Genomic DNA, 18,378 nt, shown 5'->3' with positions numbered 1-18,378 from the left:
CTGAGGGTGAGATGTAGAGGGAGAAGGTCATTCCTGGTGGAGGGAATTGCATGAGCAAAGGCCAAGTGGCTGGAATGAGTCTGTGTCACTCAAAGAGGAGGAGGGAAATGTGCTTGGCTTGACTTGGTGGGGTTGGAGACCTGTGGATTGAAACGCCCAGTTGGAAGTGAGAGAACCAGGTCTGAGCTCACAGGACACACCCAGGCATACATACATACGTACATAAACATAAGATAGACACCTGTATATATGTGTGTACACATGCACACATGCCTAATCACACAGTCACACATATAACAACACGTACACACTTAGAGACACAAGACAGAAGCCCACGCCCAATCGCTTAGAGGCTATCATTTCTAGTTGGAGGGAAAAGATGTTGATTCATGAATCAGTGGAAACCAGGACAGAGTGAGGTGGGGTGAGGGACACCTTGTGGGTCCCTAACCTGCCTCCTCACCCACAGTTTTCCAAGGATGTCCTGGTAAACATCTATTCCGCCTATATCGACAACTTCCTCAATGCAAAGGACGCTGTACGTGTGGCTAAGGAGGCAAGGCCTGCCTTTCTCAAGTTCCTGGAGGTACTGTGGGCTAGGGCAAGGGGATGGAGGTGCTCCTCACCTTGGGCAAGCTTTGAGGACCCAGGACCTCCCAGCCTGGCCACCATAGCCCTAGCCAGTGGACCAGCCTCTGGCCTCGGGTTGAATAGGAGGGCTTGCTGGGGGCCTGTCCCTGGATATACCCTTCCTGGCTTGTCATTTCTCACACGGGTGCCTATCTACCCTGCTTCGGGTTTCAGCAAAGCATGCGTGAGAACAAGGAGAAGCAGGCACTATCCGACCTCATGATCAAGCCCGTGCAGCGGATCCCACGCTATGAGCTTCTTGTGAAGGTAGGCATGGGGCTGGGTGGGCAGGTGAGCAAAGCCTGGAGGCTTGAGGGGATAGTGGGGGCTCTGAGGCCCCTGCTTGGTTGAGCCTGGCATTAGGGTTTCCAGGGGTCAGGTAGGAAAGGAAGCCCTCTCTGGTGTCTACCCATAGTCCCTCCTGCTCCAGCAGTACTAGGGGCAGCTAAGCAGACAGGTTTGGTCCTCTTTCCCACCCTAGGACCTCTTGAAGCACACACCTGCAGACCACCCGGACCACCCACTCCTGCTGGATGCGCAGCGGAACATCAAGCAGGTGGCTGAACGCATCAACAAGGGCGTGCGGAGTGCTGAGGAGGCAGAGCGACATGCCCGCGTGCTGCAGGAGATCGAGGCACACATCGAGGGCATGGAGGATGTGCGTGCTGCCCCATCCCACCCTGCCCCGCACACGTCTGTGTCTGCTCAGCCTCAGTGTCTGCATCTGTGGTCACATGGAGTTGTGGCTGGGTCTGCGTCCACAGCGGGTCTGCAGTGTGTTTGTGTTTGAGTCTGTCGGCATCTGTGATCACACATCTCCACCCTGTGTCCTCTTCCGTGTCTGTCTCTGACCACATCCCATGGCCTGGCAGCACAATTGGGAGGGTGGACAGGATGTTGCTTCTGCTGGCCCACCCCATAGAGTGGGCCCGAGGGGCACTGGGATTTATGGAGGGGATAGGAATCAATAACTAGCCTTCAAGAGGTCTTGTTCTTCTGCCCCACAGCTCCAGGCCCCTCTGCGGCGGTTCCTGAGGCAGGAGATGGTCATTGAAGTGGTAAGAAGTGTCCCATGTTTGCTCACCTGTCCCCACCTCCCACTTTGTTCGTTCTTCTCATTCCTGCTGCCCACGGGTCTCCTGCTCTTCCACCCCAATAGGAGTCCCGGTCAAGTCCCAACTCTGCTCCGACTTTCTGAGCACCTGGGAGAGCCCTCACCCCTCCCTGGGCCTCGCTGTCCCCTTGGACACTGTGGGCAGGTGGGTGGGCTTCTGTACCATGTCCACCCAGCCTGAATCCTGCCTCGGGCCCCACAGAAGGCGATCAGTGGCAAGAAGGACCGGTCCCTCTTCCTGTTCACGGACCTCATCGTCTGCACCACCCTGAAGCGGAAGTCAGGCTCCCTGAGGCGCAGCTCCATGAGCCTGTGAGTGGCAGGGCGGAGCTGGGGTGGAGTGGGCGGCGGAGCAGTTGTCCCCCCACCCTGGCCAGAGCGCCCCATTGGCTCCCCACAGGTACACGGCTGCCAGCGTCATCGACACAGCCAGCAAGTACAAGATGCTGTGGAAGCTGCCGCTGGAAGATGCAGCCATCATCAAAGGTGGGGCTGGCTGGTGGCCTTTTCTTCCGAGAAGCCTCCTGGAGGGCTTGAGCACCAGCCAGTCTGGCTGCCTGTCCATGTGCTTTTCTGCTTTTGGGCCTCACTTTCCCATCCAGTACAAGAGGGCGTCATGAAGGACCACACCAGTTGGTGCCCGGGGAGCCAGACCAGACTGTCCACACCCACCCCCTTCTGACAGGGCACAGACTAGGCCAGCAGGTGGAGGGGGTGGTGCAGGGAAAGCAGACATAACTAATTAGCCATTGATTCCTCTGTACAAGCTCATCTAAGCGCCTAATATTAGATGATGTTGCACTGTTCTGGTTCAGTGGTTTTGTACACAGAGAAAGACACTCACTCAAGTGAGTACAAGCAGAGGGTTGAGTGGGATAATCCATGTTCTTTGGGGCTGAGCCTGTCAGGAGCTGAGCTGCTCCTCCTAACTCTCTTTCTTCCTAACTCTCCTCTAACTCTCTTTCTTCCCCTCTTGCTGGGCGTTGGCCCTGTTCTCGTTGCTCTTTGCTTTCTCTGCTTCCTCCTAACTCCAGTGATCTGGCCCAGGCTCTGTCTCCAGCCTCACCTGCAGGGGAACTCACTTAGAACCTGGCCCCAAGGGGGAGGGAGGGATCTGCTTAGCCCCTAGGTGAGCCCAGGCCTGCCTCACAGGAGCACGTATGCAGGAACACAAGTTGATTATTATTATTATCACTCCAACTCATCTCACTAGAGAACAGGCCAGTTGACTAAATGACCACCTTTAGGTGAGGTGGCCACTCTGGTCCAATCAGCTGTGGCCAGGCGTGGGGCAGTTTGTATGGAAGAAAACATGGTTGCCAGGCAGTGAGGGTTGGGGTGGAACCATTTCTCTCACAAGGAGTAAGTGATTGTCTTAGTCTGTTCAGGCTGCTATAACAAAAATACCACAGCCTGGATAATTTATCAGCACCACACTCTCCCGAGTGAGCTGCAGGCTGGTCCCAGCCTGGATAATTTATAAACCACAGTAATTTATTGCTTACAGTTCTGGAGCTGGGAAGTCCAAGATCAAGGCACCAGCAAATCTGGTGTACAGTGAGGGACCCGTTCCTCATAGATGAAGCCTTCTAGGTGTCCTCACTTGGCAGGAGGGGCATGAGTGGCCTCAGGCCTTTTTATAAGGGCATAATCCCATTCTTCAGCATTCTGCTCTCATTACCTAGATGACCTAGTAACCTCCCTAAGACCCCACCTCCTAACACCAACATGATGGGGATGAGATTTCAACATATGAGTTTTGGAGGGACACAAACATTCAGACCACAGTAGAGATATTCCAAGCCTGGGCTTGTCCTATACATGCCACTGCTGTCTACTCGGCACACGCTCTTCTTTCCTGAGACATGGTACCACAGACTCCTGTCCAGAGTGATTCCATATGAGTTACAACTCTGTGCCCTCCCCCTCTTCAACAGGCTGCCCTCACCCTCACAGGGCCCCAGGTTGCAGGGCCATCTCAGATACTGCTTGCCAGTCTCAGAATCCGTTTCTCTTCTAGTGCTGTCATGACTCCATTGAGGGACTAAATTTATTTATACCAATAACACTATATAAACAAGATTGGAGGAAAACAGAAAAACTCATTTAGGAAAAAGCAAAAAGATCCTTTCCCTTGATATCAAGACTTATATGTCCTGGCCCAGAGGTGGAGGGACAGCACCATTTTGGGGTCACTGGTCCAGAGTGTACACCTCCTGCCAGGCAGTGTGGGGTATGGGAGGTGCCGAGCTAGCCTTTAGGGCCAGCCACATAGCAGTGGGCAGGTATGGGACAGAAGCAAAGAAATCTGGGGCATCAGCTCATTGCTCTCTCCTTTGTGTGGAGAAGTGAGTCCCTTGGTCAGCAAATTTGACTGCCCGAGGCTCTGGCTGCTCGCCTGACTCCCCCCCCCCCCCCCCCCCCCCGGGAAGCCGTACTACTGCAGCAGACCAGAGGCAGCTGGAGCCTGCGTAACTGCAGAGCCGTCTGCCATTTTTGTGCTCTTCCCAGTCCCCTGCTGTCAGGCCTGGAGTTTCTCTGTGAGGAGCTGCCTGTCACCTTTATTCCCGAGAGCTTGGGGTTTATAAGCTCTCGGTTTGTCAGGCCACTCCTCATGCCTAGCTGCACATTGTGCAGTGAGGTAAGGAGTCTGTCCAAGCCTGACCTTGTCTATCTCTGTATCTGTCCATGGCCTTCCTCTGCCCCACCAGGGGCAACCCAAGCCACCAATCGGGAGAATATCCAGAAGGCCATCAGCCGCCTAGATGAGGACCTGACCACCCTGGGCCAAATGAGCAAGCTCTCTGAGAGCCTTGGTTTCCCCCACCAGGTCTGTGCCATCTGCCTGAGGCTGGGGGGGTAGGGGGTGGGGGTTCCCTGACCCACCTGAGAGAGAGACAGCCTTGGCATTTGCTTGAGGGAAGAGACATTCCTGCCACTTATCTGAGGAGAGGAGTTATAGCCACACCCCCATCTGAGGGGGAGAGAGGCCCCATCTCCTGTCTTGGGGTGGGGGTGGGGTCCAGGCTACCTCTTGGTCTAAGGTAAAGGAGGAGACAGAGTCCTACTTTCTGTCTAAGGGTAGAGGCCAGTCGCCCCCCCCCCCTCCATTCCCAAGGGCAGGTGCAAGCTGTGGTGAGACGCTTGGGCCTGATGCCTGGGCCCTCTCCCCTGCAGAGCCTGGACGACGCACTGCGGGACCTCTCGGCTGCCATGCACCGGGACCTGTCAGAGAAGCAGGCGCTGTGCTACGCGCTTTCCTTCCCACCTACCAAGCTGGAGCTGTGTGCCACACGGCCAGAGGGCACCGACTCCTTCATCTTTGAGTTCCCCCACCCCGATGCCCGCCTTGGCTTCGAACAGGCCTTTGATGAGGCCAAGAGGAAGCTGGGTGAGCCAAGGCGCACTCTGGTACTCTCCTGCAGAACCTCCAGGCAGTGGACAGGGGGCAGCACCTCACAGCTGTCTGTGACTTCAGGAGCCAGAAATCCCAGAACTGCAGTGTCCTGTGCTCCAGCAGCCGGGCGGGAGGGTGGACTGCAGTGAAACATGGAACTGAATAATTACTGGGGCCTCCTCAGGCCTCTTTGGAAAGGGGATTCCATGGATAGGGTCAGCATAGGGCAAGGTCCCCATCTTGAGTGTGGATGGCTGAGACCCTCCCCATGCCCCCCACGCAGTCTGAGCAAACCTGGATCAAGGGAAAGCTATTGACTAAGGTCCATGGCTTTAGAAGATGCTTAGAGACCTTTATGTCTAACACCCTCATGTACAGATGAGAAAACTGAGGCCAGGGATAAGCAGGGCATAACCCACAGCCACCTCATGCTAGTGTGGCTGGGATCAGTCCCCTCCCTAGAGAGACCCTGAGGAAGGAAGGGAAATGGGGCAGGGTGAGGACCAGGGCAAGGTGGATGCTAAACAGGGTCTGTCTTTCTCTGCCTGGTTCCCATGTCTGTCTGTCCATCTCCACTACAGCATCCAGCAAAAGCTGTCTAGACCCTGAGTTCCTGAAGGCCATCCCCATCATGAAAACCCGCAGTGGCATGCAGGTGGGTGTATGTATGAGGCTGTGTGTATTCAGAACTCACACATGTTCATGATTTTTTGTTTTGTGCACAACATTGGGTACATGTCTTGAACGTCACCGTCACTTCCTGTTTTTGAGTTTAAAGCTCTCTGTACATGGGTGTGAACACTGCATGTATGTCACCTGTCTATGGGTATGTTTCATGCTTATCTATATCTATGCATGTGAACAAAGGCTATACAATTGATGTGAGATGGCTAACTTATGTTCTTGTATGAGTCTGCATACACATGTACAAAGGTTACCAGTCATATTTGTTACATGCACGTATCCATTACCACATTCAGGGTATACTGTGTGTCCATGCAGGTGTAGGTGATGTTCATATCACACAAGCTTGGGTGCATTTGATGTTATGTGTACACGTGTGTGTAGAGGGGTGTATAGGGAATCCATTCATAACCATGCAGTCTGCTGGAGTCGCCTGGTAGAGCAGCTGGCAGCTGGCAGCAATTCCTCCATTCACCTTCCCTGTCCATTGGCGCCTCCCGCAGTTCTCGTGCGCGGCCCCCACCCTGAGCAGCTGCCCGGAGCCCACGCCCGAGGTGTGGGTGTGCAACAGCGACGGCTACGTGGGGCAGGTGTGCCTGCTGAGCCTGCGCGCCGAGCCCGACGTGGAGGCCTGCATCGCCGTCTGCTCCGCCCGCATCCTCTGCATCGGGGCGGTGCCCGGCCTGCAGCGCCGCTGCCACCGGTGAGGCCCGGGTGGCGAGGTGGGCGCGCTGCGGCCCGCCCGGGAGACGAAGCCCCTGCCCCCAGCACACACTGAGGCCGCCCGACGTGGTTGTGGGCGGGGCCCGGCAAATGTGGGTGGGCCCTGTGGGCGGGGCCGGGCGGAGGGCTGGCGGCGGCTAGCAGCTGTCTTCCCCACTGCTTGCGCATTGCAGGGAGCGGCCTCCATCGCTGAGGAGTCCCCCCGAGACGGCACCAGAGCCCGCTGGGCCAGAACTGGACGTCGAGGCCGCCGCAGAGGAGGAAGCAGCGACGCTGACGGAGCCGGGACCCCAGCCCTGCCTGCACATCTCCATTGCAGGCTCGGGCCTGGAGATGGCTGCAGGCCTCGCCGAGGGTGACCCCCGCCCCGAGTTGGTGCCCTTTGACAGCGACTCAGATGATGAGTCTTCTCCCAGCCCCTCGGGGACCCTGCAGAGCCAGGCCAGCAGGTCCACCATCTCTTCTAGCTTTGGCAGTGAGTGTTCAACTTGGGGCTGACAGGTAGGGTGGACTGCCAGGGAGGGGTGTAAGCAAAAGCCTGGAATTAAGGGCCAGCCTGTGGTTCACTTGGGAGAGTGCGGTGCTGATAACACCAAGGCCGCGGGTTCAGATCCCGTATAGGGATGGCTGGTTAGCTCACTTGGGAGAGCGTGGTGCTGACAACACCAAGTTAAGGGTTAAGATACCCTTACCGGTCATCTTTAAAAAAAAAAAGCCTGGAATCAAATCTCAGGATGTTAGCACATGGAGCAGGGGGGCCAGCAAGGTGGGCAGGGGCTGTGCCACCGAGGATCCACAGGGCAGTGGGACAGTCAGACGGGATCCTGAAGATCCTGAAATGCCCAGTTAAGGAAGATAGGGTACTGGGTGGAGTGGTTGGTTCTTCTGTCCATTGTGGAAGATGGGTTGGAGAAGGCCAGGCTAGGATTAGGAGTCTGCAGCGCTAGGCTGTCAGTGAGCAGGGTAACAAGACCTGAGCAGATGCCTTGGGGGTGGAGAGGAACAGCTGTGAGAGGCCCTCAGCAGGGGCATGGCAAGGAGGGAGACATTGAGGGGAGACTAAGGCCTAGAATGATAGATAGACCTGATAGGTCACAGGCCTGGTGGAGAGGAATGGATACAGACCTTCATCTCCCTCAGATGAGGAGACCCCGAGCTCCAAGGAAGCAACAGCAGAGACGACCAGCTCAGAGGAGGAGCAGGAGCCTGGCTTCCTGCCACTGTCTGGTTCCCTTGGGCCTGGTGGCCCCTGCAGCACCAGCCCAATGGATGGGAGAGCTCTTCGCCGCTCCAGCCGTGGCTCTTTCACCCGGGGCAGCCTGGAGGACCTGCTGAGTGTTGACCCTGAGGCCTACCAGAGCTCCGTGTGGCTGGGCACTGAGGATGGCTGGTAGGGACAGGGGAGGGGTGAGGACACAGTGCCAGAACCCTGACCTCCCTACTGTGGAAATTGTATAGTATTCTAAGCAGACGGAGGAAGGCTTTGTGTCAGACCTCAGGGGTACTGCCAGTCAGGCATGCCAGTGGGCCTGAAACCCTCAGGGAGGCTGTGAGGTCTCAGTACCTGGGGCAGGCACCTGGTGTGGAGGGAATGTTGGTAGAGGCACAGAGATGGAGAGATGACCCCAGGGACTGCTGTGCCCAAAGCATTTGTCACAGGTGCACATCCCTGATCCACAGTGTCCACGTGTACCAGTCCTCTGACAGCATCCGTGATCGCAGGAACAGCATGAAGCTCCAGCATGCAGCCTCTGTGACCTGCATCCTGTAAGGTCCCAGGGTGGCCCATCCCATCCAGACCCTTCTCAGCCACACATGCCCACCTCTTTCTGTTCACCTGCGTCTCCGGCTCTACTGGCTTCTCCTTTCTGTGGAGGCTGGAGGCCAGAGGCGTGGCCCTAGGCTAGCTGTACCTCTTACACACTGTGTGAGCTTGGGCAAGTCACTACCTCTCCTCAGCCTCAGGCTCCTCTCGCCTGCAGAAAGATGGGTGGGAGGAGGTGGCCTCTTGGGAGCCTTAGCCATTCTACCCATGATTCCCCTAGCCCCAGGTGACCCTCTTTGGCCTCCTGAAATCCCTGAAATCCTCCCTCTTTACCCTGCCCAGGTATCTGAATAACCAGGTGTTTGTGTCTCTAGCCAATGGAGAACTTGTGGTCTACCAAAGGGAGGCAGGTCAGTGCCCCCTGCGCCCCTCCCCCGCTCCAATCCCCTTACTGATGTTGGAGCTCTCTCCCAGGCATAGTTGGGGCCTCTGGGAGATGTGGGTTTGGGCAACTCCCAGGCTCTCTCTGGGCCTCAGTGTCTTCACTTACAAGTGACGATGTTAACATCTCATTTCAGGGGTGAGTGAAGTTTAAATTTGGTACTGGACTGAATTTCCTGTTTTCTTTACCCCACTCCAGGCCGTTTCTGGGACCCCCAGAACTTCAAATCTGTGACCCTAGGTGCCCAGGGGAGCCCCATCACCAAGATGGTGTCTGTGGGTGGGCGGCTGTGGTGTGGCTGCCAGAACCGAGTCCTTGTCCTGAGCCCCGACACGCTGCAGCTGGAGGTAACAGGAGCACAGGCTGGGTGGAGTGGTTTGTTCATCTCCAAGTTGGAATTGGTGACTTGGGGTGAGCTGAGACCATGTGAGAGGGAGATGAGGCCGTGGGGGGTATAAAAAGCATCCAGCTCAGGGGTTGGGAACTTTCCCTGCCACTGTGTGATACTGAGCCAGTTTCTTTTCTTCCCTAGCCGGTGAGGAATATAGTAAGTGCCCCGTGTATGTTATGAATCCTTATTCATCCTCCTGCCTACCCTATCTCTCAACTCAGGTATTGAGGTCTTTTGGGGATAGGACAAGTGTCCTTCCTGATGGTAACACCTCTTGACAGACTCTGGCATTCAGTCCTGGCTTCATGCACACACATGTCAGAGGTTTCCCACCTGGGTGATATCCAGAGGCAAAAGGTTCTCTGATCTTCCTTATTCTATCGTTGGCTGGGCCAGAGTCCAGAGCCCTGAGTTCAGGCCCGAGCTCTGTGTCTGACTTGCTCTGTGACTGACTTGCTCTGTGACTTGGGCAAGTTACTTTTCTCTTTTAGGCTTCAGGATCCCTTTCTATGCAGGAAGAAGCTAATGTCTGGTCTTAAAGCCCTTCGTGTTTGATGTTCTCTGATCCTTAAATTACTCGAGTTTCATGGGGGAAGGGTACCTTCATTTTAATTCCTGAGGATTAATGGGGGGGGGCAGGCACCAGTGAAGCTGAGCTTTGAAAGGTTAATCATCCAGACCAAGGACCAGGCTGCCTTTGCTGTCGATTTGGGTGGGCATCCGGGTGGGCATTCTGGAGAGGTTTGGTGTGAGTTGTAAGGAGGGAGGGACATGGGCACTGGTGATGCTCAAGACAAGGAGGGGCTGGTGGAGGCAGGCCTGCCAGTGACCTGTCTGCTCTCTACCCTTCCCCTCCCCCACAGCACACATTTTACGTGGGGCAGGATTCAAGCCGCAGCGTGGCTTGCATGGTGGACTCCAGCCTGGGCGTGTGGGTGACATTGAAAGGTAGCGCCCACGTGTGTCTCTACCATTCAGACACCTTTGAGCAGCTGGCAGAGGTAGATGTCACCCCTCCCGTGCACAGGATGCTGGCAGGTACTGACCCCAAACTGCCATTGTATCTTCCCTTACAGCCTCTCTGCCCCTATTATTGAGTAGGCTGATCCAGGGCCAGGATTCTGCCCAACTCTGGTCTGTTTCCCATCCAGGCTCAGATGCCATCATCCGGCAGCACAAGGCTGCCTGCCTGCGGATCACAGCACTGCTGGTGTGTGAAGAGCTGCTGTGGGTGGGCACCAGCGCTGGTGTTGTGCTCACCATGCCCACCTCACCCAGCACTGTCAGCTGCCCACGGGCACCTCTCAGCCCTGCTGGCTTAGGCCAGGGCCACACTGGCCATGTCCGCTTCTTGGCTGCAGTCCAGCTGCCAGACGGCTTCAACCTGCTCTGCCCAACCCCACCACCTCCCCCAGACACAGGTGGGTCTGTGCATCCTGCCCCCACCCAGGGATCCTGGACTTTGGTCTAGGACTCCCCACTGTTCTGCCAGAAGAGGTTTCAAGAGGGAGGGAAAGTGGCGTACATTACAGGAAGTAGACAATGGAGACCCCCAAATGAAAGCAACTAGGATAGGGTGTGTTGTGTATGCATGTGTGTGTGTATAAAGTTCTGTCCAAAGAAGTGTCATGGGAGACAGAGAGTGAACTATAAAAGAAGTAGGATATGGCACAGATAGAATATGAAATATATACGACAGGAAATGAAAGACAACTAGAAATAACGAATGGGTCAGGAAGGGGAATCAGGAAGTGATGTGCAGAGCAGGAAATAGAAATTGCACCAGAAAACAGAACACAGAGTGGCTGACAGGACAGAAGTGAAATAATAGGAGATGATAGACATCCAGGAGTCTACAGTCACAAAAGTCTTGCGTTGGGGGCTGGCCGGTTAGCTCAGTTGGTTAGAGCGTGGCGTTGTAACACCAAGGTCAAGGGTTTGGATCCCCGTACTGGCCAGCCATCAAAAACAAAAAGCAAACTAGAAGTCTTACTTTGGCAGGAGAAAAAAACATACTCCCTGAGGAACTGGCCTTGGGATTGGGACACAGTAAAGCCTTGGTCAGGAGTTGTCTGGGTCCAGAGAGGACTTAAACTACCTAACGGGAAAAGGGCTGTTGGAAGTGGGAACATTATGTAATTATAGTGAAGAGGACATTATATGATCAGTAATCAAGAGAGATAGAAAGTGGGTGGCCCTAGAAAGTTACTTCACTCCTGACAGAAAGTATAATGGGAGATAAATCTGGCTGCCAGGAAGCGGGCATTTCTTTCCAAATAAGAAGTGTTGAGCTAACAGGAAATAGGATTCCCCTCAGGAAGTTTGCATGTCGTTCTGTCTTCTGGGGTGTGGGAGCTTGGGCCATGATGGGACATTGAAGCCACCAGTCACCCCCAGGCTGACAGAGCCTCCCCTCTGACCCCCAGGCCCCGAGAAGCTGCCATCACTGGAGCACCGGGACTCCCCTCGGCACCGAGGCCCTGCCTCAGCCAAGCCTAAAATGCTGGTCATCAGTGGAGGTGATGGCTATGAGGACTTCCGACTCAGCGGTGGGGGTGGCGGTAGCAGTGAGACCGTAGGCCGAGACGACAGCACAAACCACCTCCTCCTATGGAGGGTGTGACCCTGTCCGGATGGCCCAGGACTCGCCGCCCACCTGCCCTCAGCCTGCTTGTCTCTTCCTAGCCCACATGTGGACTGTGACCAGGAGTGGCTGACCAGGGGCACGCATGTGCCGTGTGGGTTCTGTCTCATCCTTGCAGAAGCATTCCTGATGTAACACCCGCTGGCTAGCAAGGCCAGGGCCCCTCCTGACCCTGTGGCTGCTCCAGTGCTCCCAGTCATGATGGGGGCAGGGGGCATGCAGGCTGCCCAGGACCTCTGTCCCTGGAGCTTCTACCAAAGACATGGCTGGGCCTGGACCCCATGGGGTTGGGGAGGGCCATGTGCAATATTTGGAGGGTTTTCTGGGGGCAATGGGAAAGCTGGGGGACAGAATCCTTTCCCATGTACAGTATTTATGTTCCTTTTTAGATGTGTACCTTCCCGAGCACTTATTTATGCAATGACCTGGGGCAGGGGGTGATTTGAGGAAATGACAGGAGGAAAAAAAGACCTATTACTGCCTTGTAGGCCACCTTGGGACCCTAACCAAGCCTTCCTGGAGGGACCAATGTGCCTCTCCCCCATTCTCTCTCTCTCTCTCTCTCTCTCTCTCTCTCTCTCTCTCTCTCACACACACACACACACACACACACACACACACACACACACACACACACACACACACACACACACACTCTCTCTCTCTCTCTCTCTCTCTCTCTCTCTCTCTCTCTCTCTCTCTCTCTCTCTCTCTGCATGTTCAGGGCATTAAAACACTGCGCCATAACATTAACTTTCCAATGCCCCATCCTGATTATCCAGAGCCAAGGACCAAGTGCCCTTAGTCATCCAGAGCAAGCTGGTGACTATTAGGGGGCAGTGACTCCCATCTGGGGGACCTCCTCAGGCTTTGGCATTTCCCAGTTTGTTGGCAGTGCCTTTAGTGGTTTCCTAATTTGGGAACGCCGTTGGGGTCTTAGACAGGGCTTTCTCAGGTAAGAGAAAAGGGCCCTTGCTCTCCTCACAGTCGCCCCCAGCCCCAGCCCTTGCCTCCCTGTGTCTCATGCACTGGCACATATGGTCACCTTGGGGGCAGACCTAAGAGCCCCTCACTCTGACCACTGAATCCCTCTCTTCACACCCCCTCTGCCAGGGGCAACCCTTCAGGAAAGACCCCCAAAACTGAGGGCTGGGTGTAGCTTCTTCACCTGGGAAGGGTCCCATTGAGGGCATCCTCTCCCTGGCCCCTGGACTACAGGGACCCCATCTGACCCTCAGTCCCCTGCTTCTTTAGCTACAACTCCAAAGGTCTGGTTTCAGATGAGGTTTGTTTTGTTCTGTTTGGTTTTGTTTTCATTTGGGGTGGGTGGGTCATTGCGGTCTTAGGTTATGTTTCTCTTGCTACCAAACAGTCATGTATTAACTCTCCTTGGATGATGAAGTTTAAAGAGTCAATAAATAGAAACACCAAACAACTGCTCCCCATTGGTGGCCATAGTGGTCTTCTGCCAGCACCCGCAGGGCTCTGCCTCCCCAGCCACGTGGGCCTCCCGACACCACTCACTGTGCAGAAGGGAGGCCTTGGAGACCCAAAGAGTGATGGGATGGAGAGGCTGCCACTGGCTTGCTGCATTACTCTGGGCAGGGCACTGCCCCTGTCTGGGCTGCAGTTTCCTCACTGGTAAGCCAAAGGGGTGGTGCTAGTCCAGTGCTTTGTAACCAGGGCTGCATGTTAGAATCCCTCACAGATCACATATGTAAATGTAAAATGTAATACATAGATTAGATATGTATAATTCATATATCTTTCAAGAGCTTCTGAGTCAGTGGGTCTGGGATGGGGCTTAGAAATCCAAAGCTGCAAGCTAAGGCCAGGGGGTATAGCTCAGGGGTAGAGCATTTGACTGCAAAGCTGCAAGCTAACACCCAGCGCACCAGTGAGCCTGTCCAAGGCTGTTCTAGGAAACTTTCCCAGCAAAGCCTCATGGCAGGGGAACCCTGGCAAAGGCCAAGGTGAGTCCGGGTCTGTCCATGTCTGGACAAGGGGTAGAATCCAGGTCTGTCCGGGCCAGCCCGTGGCTCACTTGGGAGAGTGTGGTGCTGATAACACCAAGGCCACGGGTTCGGATCCCATATAGGGATGGCCGGTTAGCTCCCTGGGTGAGCGTGGTGCTGACAACACCAAGTCAAGGGTTAAGATCCCCTTACCAGTCATCTTTAAAAAAAAAAGAGTCCAGATCTGTCTGATTTCTAGTCTAAAGAGTTATGTCAACAAATCAGACAAGAATGCAAAGGCCCACCTACATGGGGCCATTCCGTGCAGATACAAAGAGCCCTTCATACTGCAGCATACCTGGAGAACTCAAGACAACCACCACTGAAAAAGGGAAGATCGTGCCTCAGCTCGGCTCTGCTGAACACATGTATGAATACTTCCAACCTAAATGACTGACTTTAAAAAAACTCCCCTCAAAAAAAAAAAAAAAAAAACTTCCCCTCATACCCCCTCCCAGTCTACCCTCCAAGGGTAACCACTACCCTGGCTCTGACACCATGGTTTAGTTTTGCCAGCCAAGCTGGAGAATTAGTGCTTTAAAGGGCATGGCTACAGCTGGCCACTGGGGTGGGAGAAAGTGGGGCTTGGGTTTGATGTTGAGGGAATATCTTGAGCCAAGGCAAGGAAAGGTGGAGGAGCCTGGTGCGAGGAGTCCCTGGCATAGGCCCAGGTAGAACAGGGGAAAGAGGAAAAGGCAGCAGGGAGCTAGAGTGGGAGCTCCACAAGGGCAGGACTGTGTTTTGTTCTTTTTTCCATCCCCAGGTCTGCTGCAGCGCCTGATCCACACAGGTGCTCAATAAATATTTGTCTAATTAAATCTGTAGAATTCAGTTGAGATCCAACCCTATTTCTTGAATGCCACAAAACAGTAACCTCAGCTTCCAGTTGTTGAGTGTTTGCTGCAAGCCAGGAGCATGGATCAGCTCTAATCCTCACAGTGGTCCTGGGAGGTTTCCAGATGAGGAAATTCTGAGGTTCAAAGAAGTTAAATGCCTTTCTCAAGGCAGTAGAACCACCTACTAAGTTGCAGGTTCCACTAAGCGGTACAACCTGGACTCACATCTGACCTGTATGCTCAGGCTCTGTGCCTCTTGAGAGAGAGGAAAGGGGACTGCACAGAGGACAGGAGAGACAGCCTGAGCAGCCAGAGCCACATCGAGTCACTCGTGAGGTGTCTGGGTCATGTTCCATAGGCCAGCCCTGGGGAGGGGGTCCTGACCCCAGAGGACGGGAGAGAGTCAGGGCCAAAGACCATCTCCTCTTCAAGGGGGTTCTCCAGGTCGTCCCTTGGACTAGGGACAGAGGGCAGTGTTTAGCTAGACCATCTACCTCATGGTGAAGATGAGGCACAGAGGTACAGTGTACCTGAGGTCACACAGTAAGGCAGCACTGAGGCTAGGGGTACGTAGGAAGGAGAGTCCAGGCAGAAAGCTTTCCCATGGTGAGAAAAGTCAGGAAATGACTCTTATAAACCAGAGGAGGCTACATTAGCTGGCCTCCAGGGGATCCGTGGCACACCTCAGATCAGCCTCAGCACTAATCTGTAGGTCCAGAGGGCTTGGCAGAGAGAGCAGCAAGTCTGGCTAAGGCCCTGCCTTAGAGCTTCTGGGCAGGGTCTGAGGAGAGGAGGGGTGACCCAGGGGTCTGAACTCAAGCACCAGCCCCTCCTGTGTGACCGTAGGCAGGTGTCTGCCCCTCTCTGGACCCAGGTGACCTCTGAGAGCCGTTCACATCTTTTGCATGCCTGCCAAACACCAAGTGCCTCTGTCCTCACAGACGTGAAGCCTCGGGCCAGGTTGCAGGAAGCGGTAAGGAGAAGTGCTATTTTGGGCCCAATTATGGCCAATGAGGAGCCCTTGTTACTGAACTGAGAGTGGTCCTTCATCCGCTGCCCACATATCTAAGAAATCTCTCACAGCAAAGTTTGCAGTGTTAAAGATTAGCATTTATTCGAATGCCATTTAAAGGAGACTGTGGTAGCCAAGGGAGCTTTTAAGACCCCAGGCTCCCAGATACCTTAGAATCACAAGCATTTATAGAGCAAAAACATGGGGTGGGGGTGGGGGTGGGGTTCTGGGAGTTGTGTGTGAATCTGATTGGTCCACAGTGAGGTCAGTGTAAATGGGGGGGGGGTCTCAGGAGTCATGTGTGAATCTGATTGGCCTGTGGTGAGGTCAGCATAAATGGGTGGGAGGGCCTCCCAGGAGTCATGTGTGAATCTGATTGGTAAGTGGTGAGGTCTGGTATTTTAACTGATATTTTCTATGATACTTTAGGGTCCAAGGTGTGTGCGCTTCAAAGCAGGTTTTTAGTTGTTATCTGTGAAGACAACTCGAGGTTGGCATTACAGATGTTATCCTAAGTCATAAGGCAGTTATGTAAGGAACAAACACTCTAAACTTCAAATCAAGTTTTAGCCTAAGTAGCAAATGTCCTGACCTCCAGATCAAGTCTTAGCCTAAGGAACTTTGTTTAATCAACTCTACTCTTATTATTGTTACTCCCAGGAATCCAGCCCATCCTGCCTGGTCAAGCGGTTTTTCTTTAGCTACCCCTCTTCCCCCACTTCGCCCCAGAATGGGGTGAGGGGGATAGCTAGAAGAGATTGGAGTTTGTTGCCCAATTTCACCCTGCCTGATGAAGGCAAGTGAATGGGCATCCCAAGCTGGGTCGGCGTGATTGCAGAACTGAACTGGGGAGGGAGATAGTGAGCAGGCATCAGGATAAATGGGCACAGAGGCCCTGAGGCCAGGCTACACTGAGGGAAGGGGGAAGAGAGGGAGTTCCCGAGCCCAGTGGCCTGTAAGACGTGGCGCCACCCACTTGGGGTCTCTGCAGATCCTTGTGACACCCTGGGTGGTGAGCTTGCACTCAAAGAGGTGAAGTCACTTGCTTAAGGCCACACAGCCTGGCAATGGCAGAACTGGACTTGACCCTTATCTGTGTGACACTAAAAGCATGTACTCCTCCATTTCCTCCAGAATTCTCTTCTCCAGGCTCCTAACGTCAAATGCTTCAGCAAGCCACATGCCTCCCTGGGGTGGTGGGAGCTATACCCATAGAATCTTCATGAAGAAGAGCCATCACTCCCCCCTTAAAAATCACCCAATGATTGTACCCTCTGGCTCTTGACCTGCTCATGTTGTGGGCCCAGAGGGTAGCCTGACCTGGCAGTCTGCAGGGGCCCCACCAGCCCCACTGCTTGCAGTTCCTGGCTCGGGGTTCCTCTTAGACCAACCATGGGACCGAGAGGACCCCAAACCTGCCTTCCTGAACACCACTCAGGTAAGCCAATAGGGCCCAAGCCTGGGATGGATATAACTGAGAGTAATGGATCACCCATGAGGGAGCCAGTGAGGCTAGGGTCAGGACATGAGACCCGACCCCAGTAGGATTCCAGACCTAGGCCAGCGTCTGGACCTAAATGCAGGCTGAATGTAGCTCTCAGGCCCAGACAGTCCAAGCTCAGCTCCTGTTTTGGCCCAGGCTGAGCCCCACCCTGGCCTCCTAGCCCGAGTTCCTCCTCAGATTGAGCCCACCCTCCCCAAGAGCTTCAGCTTAAACACAGAATAGCAGCAAACCCTCTCTCGGGGTAAGACTTGGCCGGCTGAGGGTTAGCCTTGGTCAGAGCATTGAAATTTAAGTCTGACCCTCCAATTCCTCCAGTTTTGTAATTCATTTTGGAATTCCAGTACAACCAGCAGGGGGCACCACGACTTCTGGTCCTCAATCCCAGAGGCAGCCATCTGCTCAGATACCCTGCGAATAACCACACCCAAGTGGCTTTGATCCTGTGCCCCAGAATCCCCATCCCAGGCAGCACCTCACTGGGACATGGAGCCCATGCCCCTGCCTCCAGGTCACCATCACAGCTCATCCCAGCTTACTGGGGCCTTGTGCTGCGCGACCTACAATGAGGTACAGGCCTGCTCGGGGCTCACTTGCCCAGCTGCAGTATGCGAGGTTCAGATGGTCTCTGAGGTCCCTGAGCTCAGGGATTCTAATACTAAGATTCCATGGGTTCATCTGAGAAGCCAGAATTTTAGAAAGCCTTTGTTCTTGAACCTATGGTTCTCCAAGCTCCATAAAAAGCTAATCTAAATCGTCCTGTGGCCTCCACAACTCCTTCCCTGCCTCCTGACTGTGGAGTAGCTAGAGGCTCCCAGACCCTCGGGAAGGGGCCCATTGTAGTGGTTTGGGAGTCAGAGTCAGAGTCAGCTAGAGGAGGAGCTGGCCCATCCAACCAGCAGTAAATAATAATTATGCTCCCTCATAACGTGAGGAGTGCAAGGGTGGCAAGTGTGTGGGCTGTGGCTTCGGGAGACATGCTCTATGCAGCTGTGGCCATGCAGGCAGGTGGCCTCCTTCTGCAGAGAACTAGAATGGCCTTCAGGCAGCAAGTTTGGCAACCCAGTTTTCAGATGGGAAAACTGAGTTGTGGGGAGGGAACTGACCAAAGCCTCACAGACAGATGGCAGTAGAGATGGGCCTGGACACTTTTTAGGATGTTTGATTAATACCAGTGCTCCTTGACTAAAAAGCATATCCCCATTTGGTTTATTGAGTGGCACC

The 18,378-nt window shown here is 54.4% G+C and overlaps 1 protein-coding gene across 1 annotated transcript in view; it reads left to right on the top strand.

The window, feature by feature from the left end:
* The window catches only part of ARHGEF17 (Rho guanine nucleotide exchange factor 17), a 56,396-nt gene extending 43,252 nt beyond the window's left edge, over positions 1 to 13,144 (top strand). The window contains exons 4-21 of the mRNA XM_063094081.1: positions 470 to 586; positions 805 to 897; positions 1,112 to 1,288; positions 1,638 to 1,688; positions 1,947 to 2,056; positions 2,145 to 2,230; positions 4,456 to 4,574; positions 4,922 to 5,135; positions 5,723 to 5,796; positions 6,329 to 6,528; positions 6,722 to 7,023; positions 7,689 to 7,938; positions 8,229 to 8,315; positions 8,656 to 8,723; positions 8,954 to 9,102; positions 10,010 to 10,184; positions 10,298 to 10,567; positions 11,573 to 13,144. Of these exons, the coding sequence (XP_062950151.1) occupies positions 470 to 586; positions 805 to 897; positions 1,112 to 1,288; positions 1,638 to 1,688; positions 1,947 to 2,056; positions 2,145 to 2,230; positions 4,456 to 4,574; positions 4,922 to 5,135; positions 5,723 to 5,796; positions 6,329 to 6,528; positions 6,722 to 7,023; positions 7,689 to 7,938; positions 8,229 to 8,315; positions 8,656 to 8,723; positions 8,954 to 9,102; positions 10,010 to 10,184; positions 10,298 to 10,567; positions 11,573 to 11,769 (2,739 nt within the window). The 3' untranslated portion in view covers positions 11,770 to 13,144. The remainder of the gene's footprint in view (positions 1 to 469; positions 587 to 804; positions 898 to 1,111; positions 1,289 to 1,637; positions 1,689 to 1,946; positions 2,057 to 2,144; positions 2,231 to 4,455; positions 4,575 to 4,921; positions 5,136 to 5,722; positions 5,797 to 6,328; positions 6,529 to 6,721; positions 7,024 to 7,688; positions 7,939 to 8,228; positions 8,316 to 8,655; positions 8,724 to 8,953; positions 9,103 to 10,009; positions 10,185 to 10,297; positions 10,568 to 11,572) is intronic.
* The last annotated feature ends 5,234 nt before the right edge of the window (positions 13,145 to 18,378 follow it).

The sequence above is a fragment of the Cynocephalus volans genome, chromosome 4 (genome assembly GCF_027409185.1).
Source record: "Cynocephalus volans isolate mCynVol1 chromosome 4, mCynVol1.pri, whole genome shotgun sequence".
NCBI classification, from domain to species: domain Eukaryota; kingdom Metazoa; phylum Chordata; class Mammalia; order Dermoptera; family Cynocephalidae; genus Cynocephalus; species Cynocephalus volans.
This window is presented reverse-complemented; position numbering and strand designations above follow the sequence as displayed.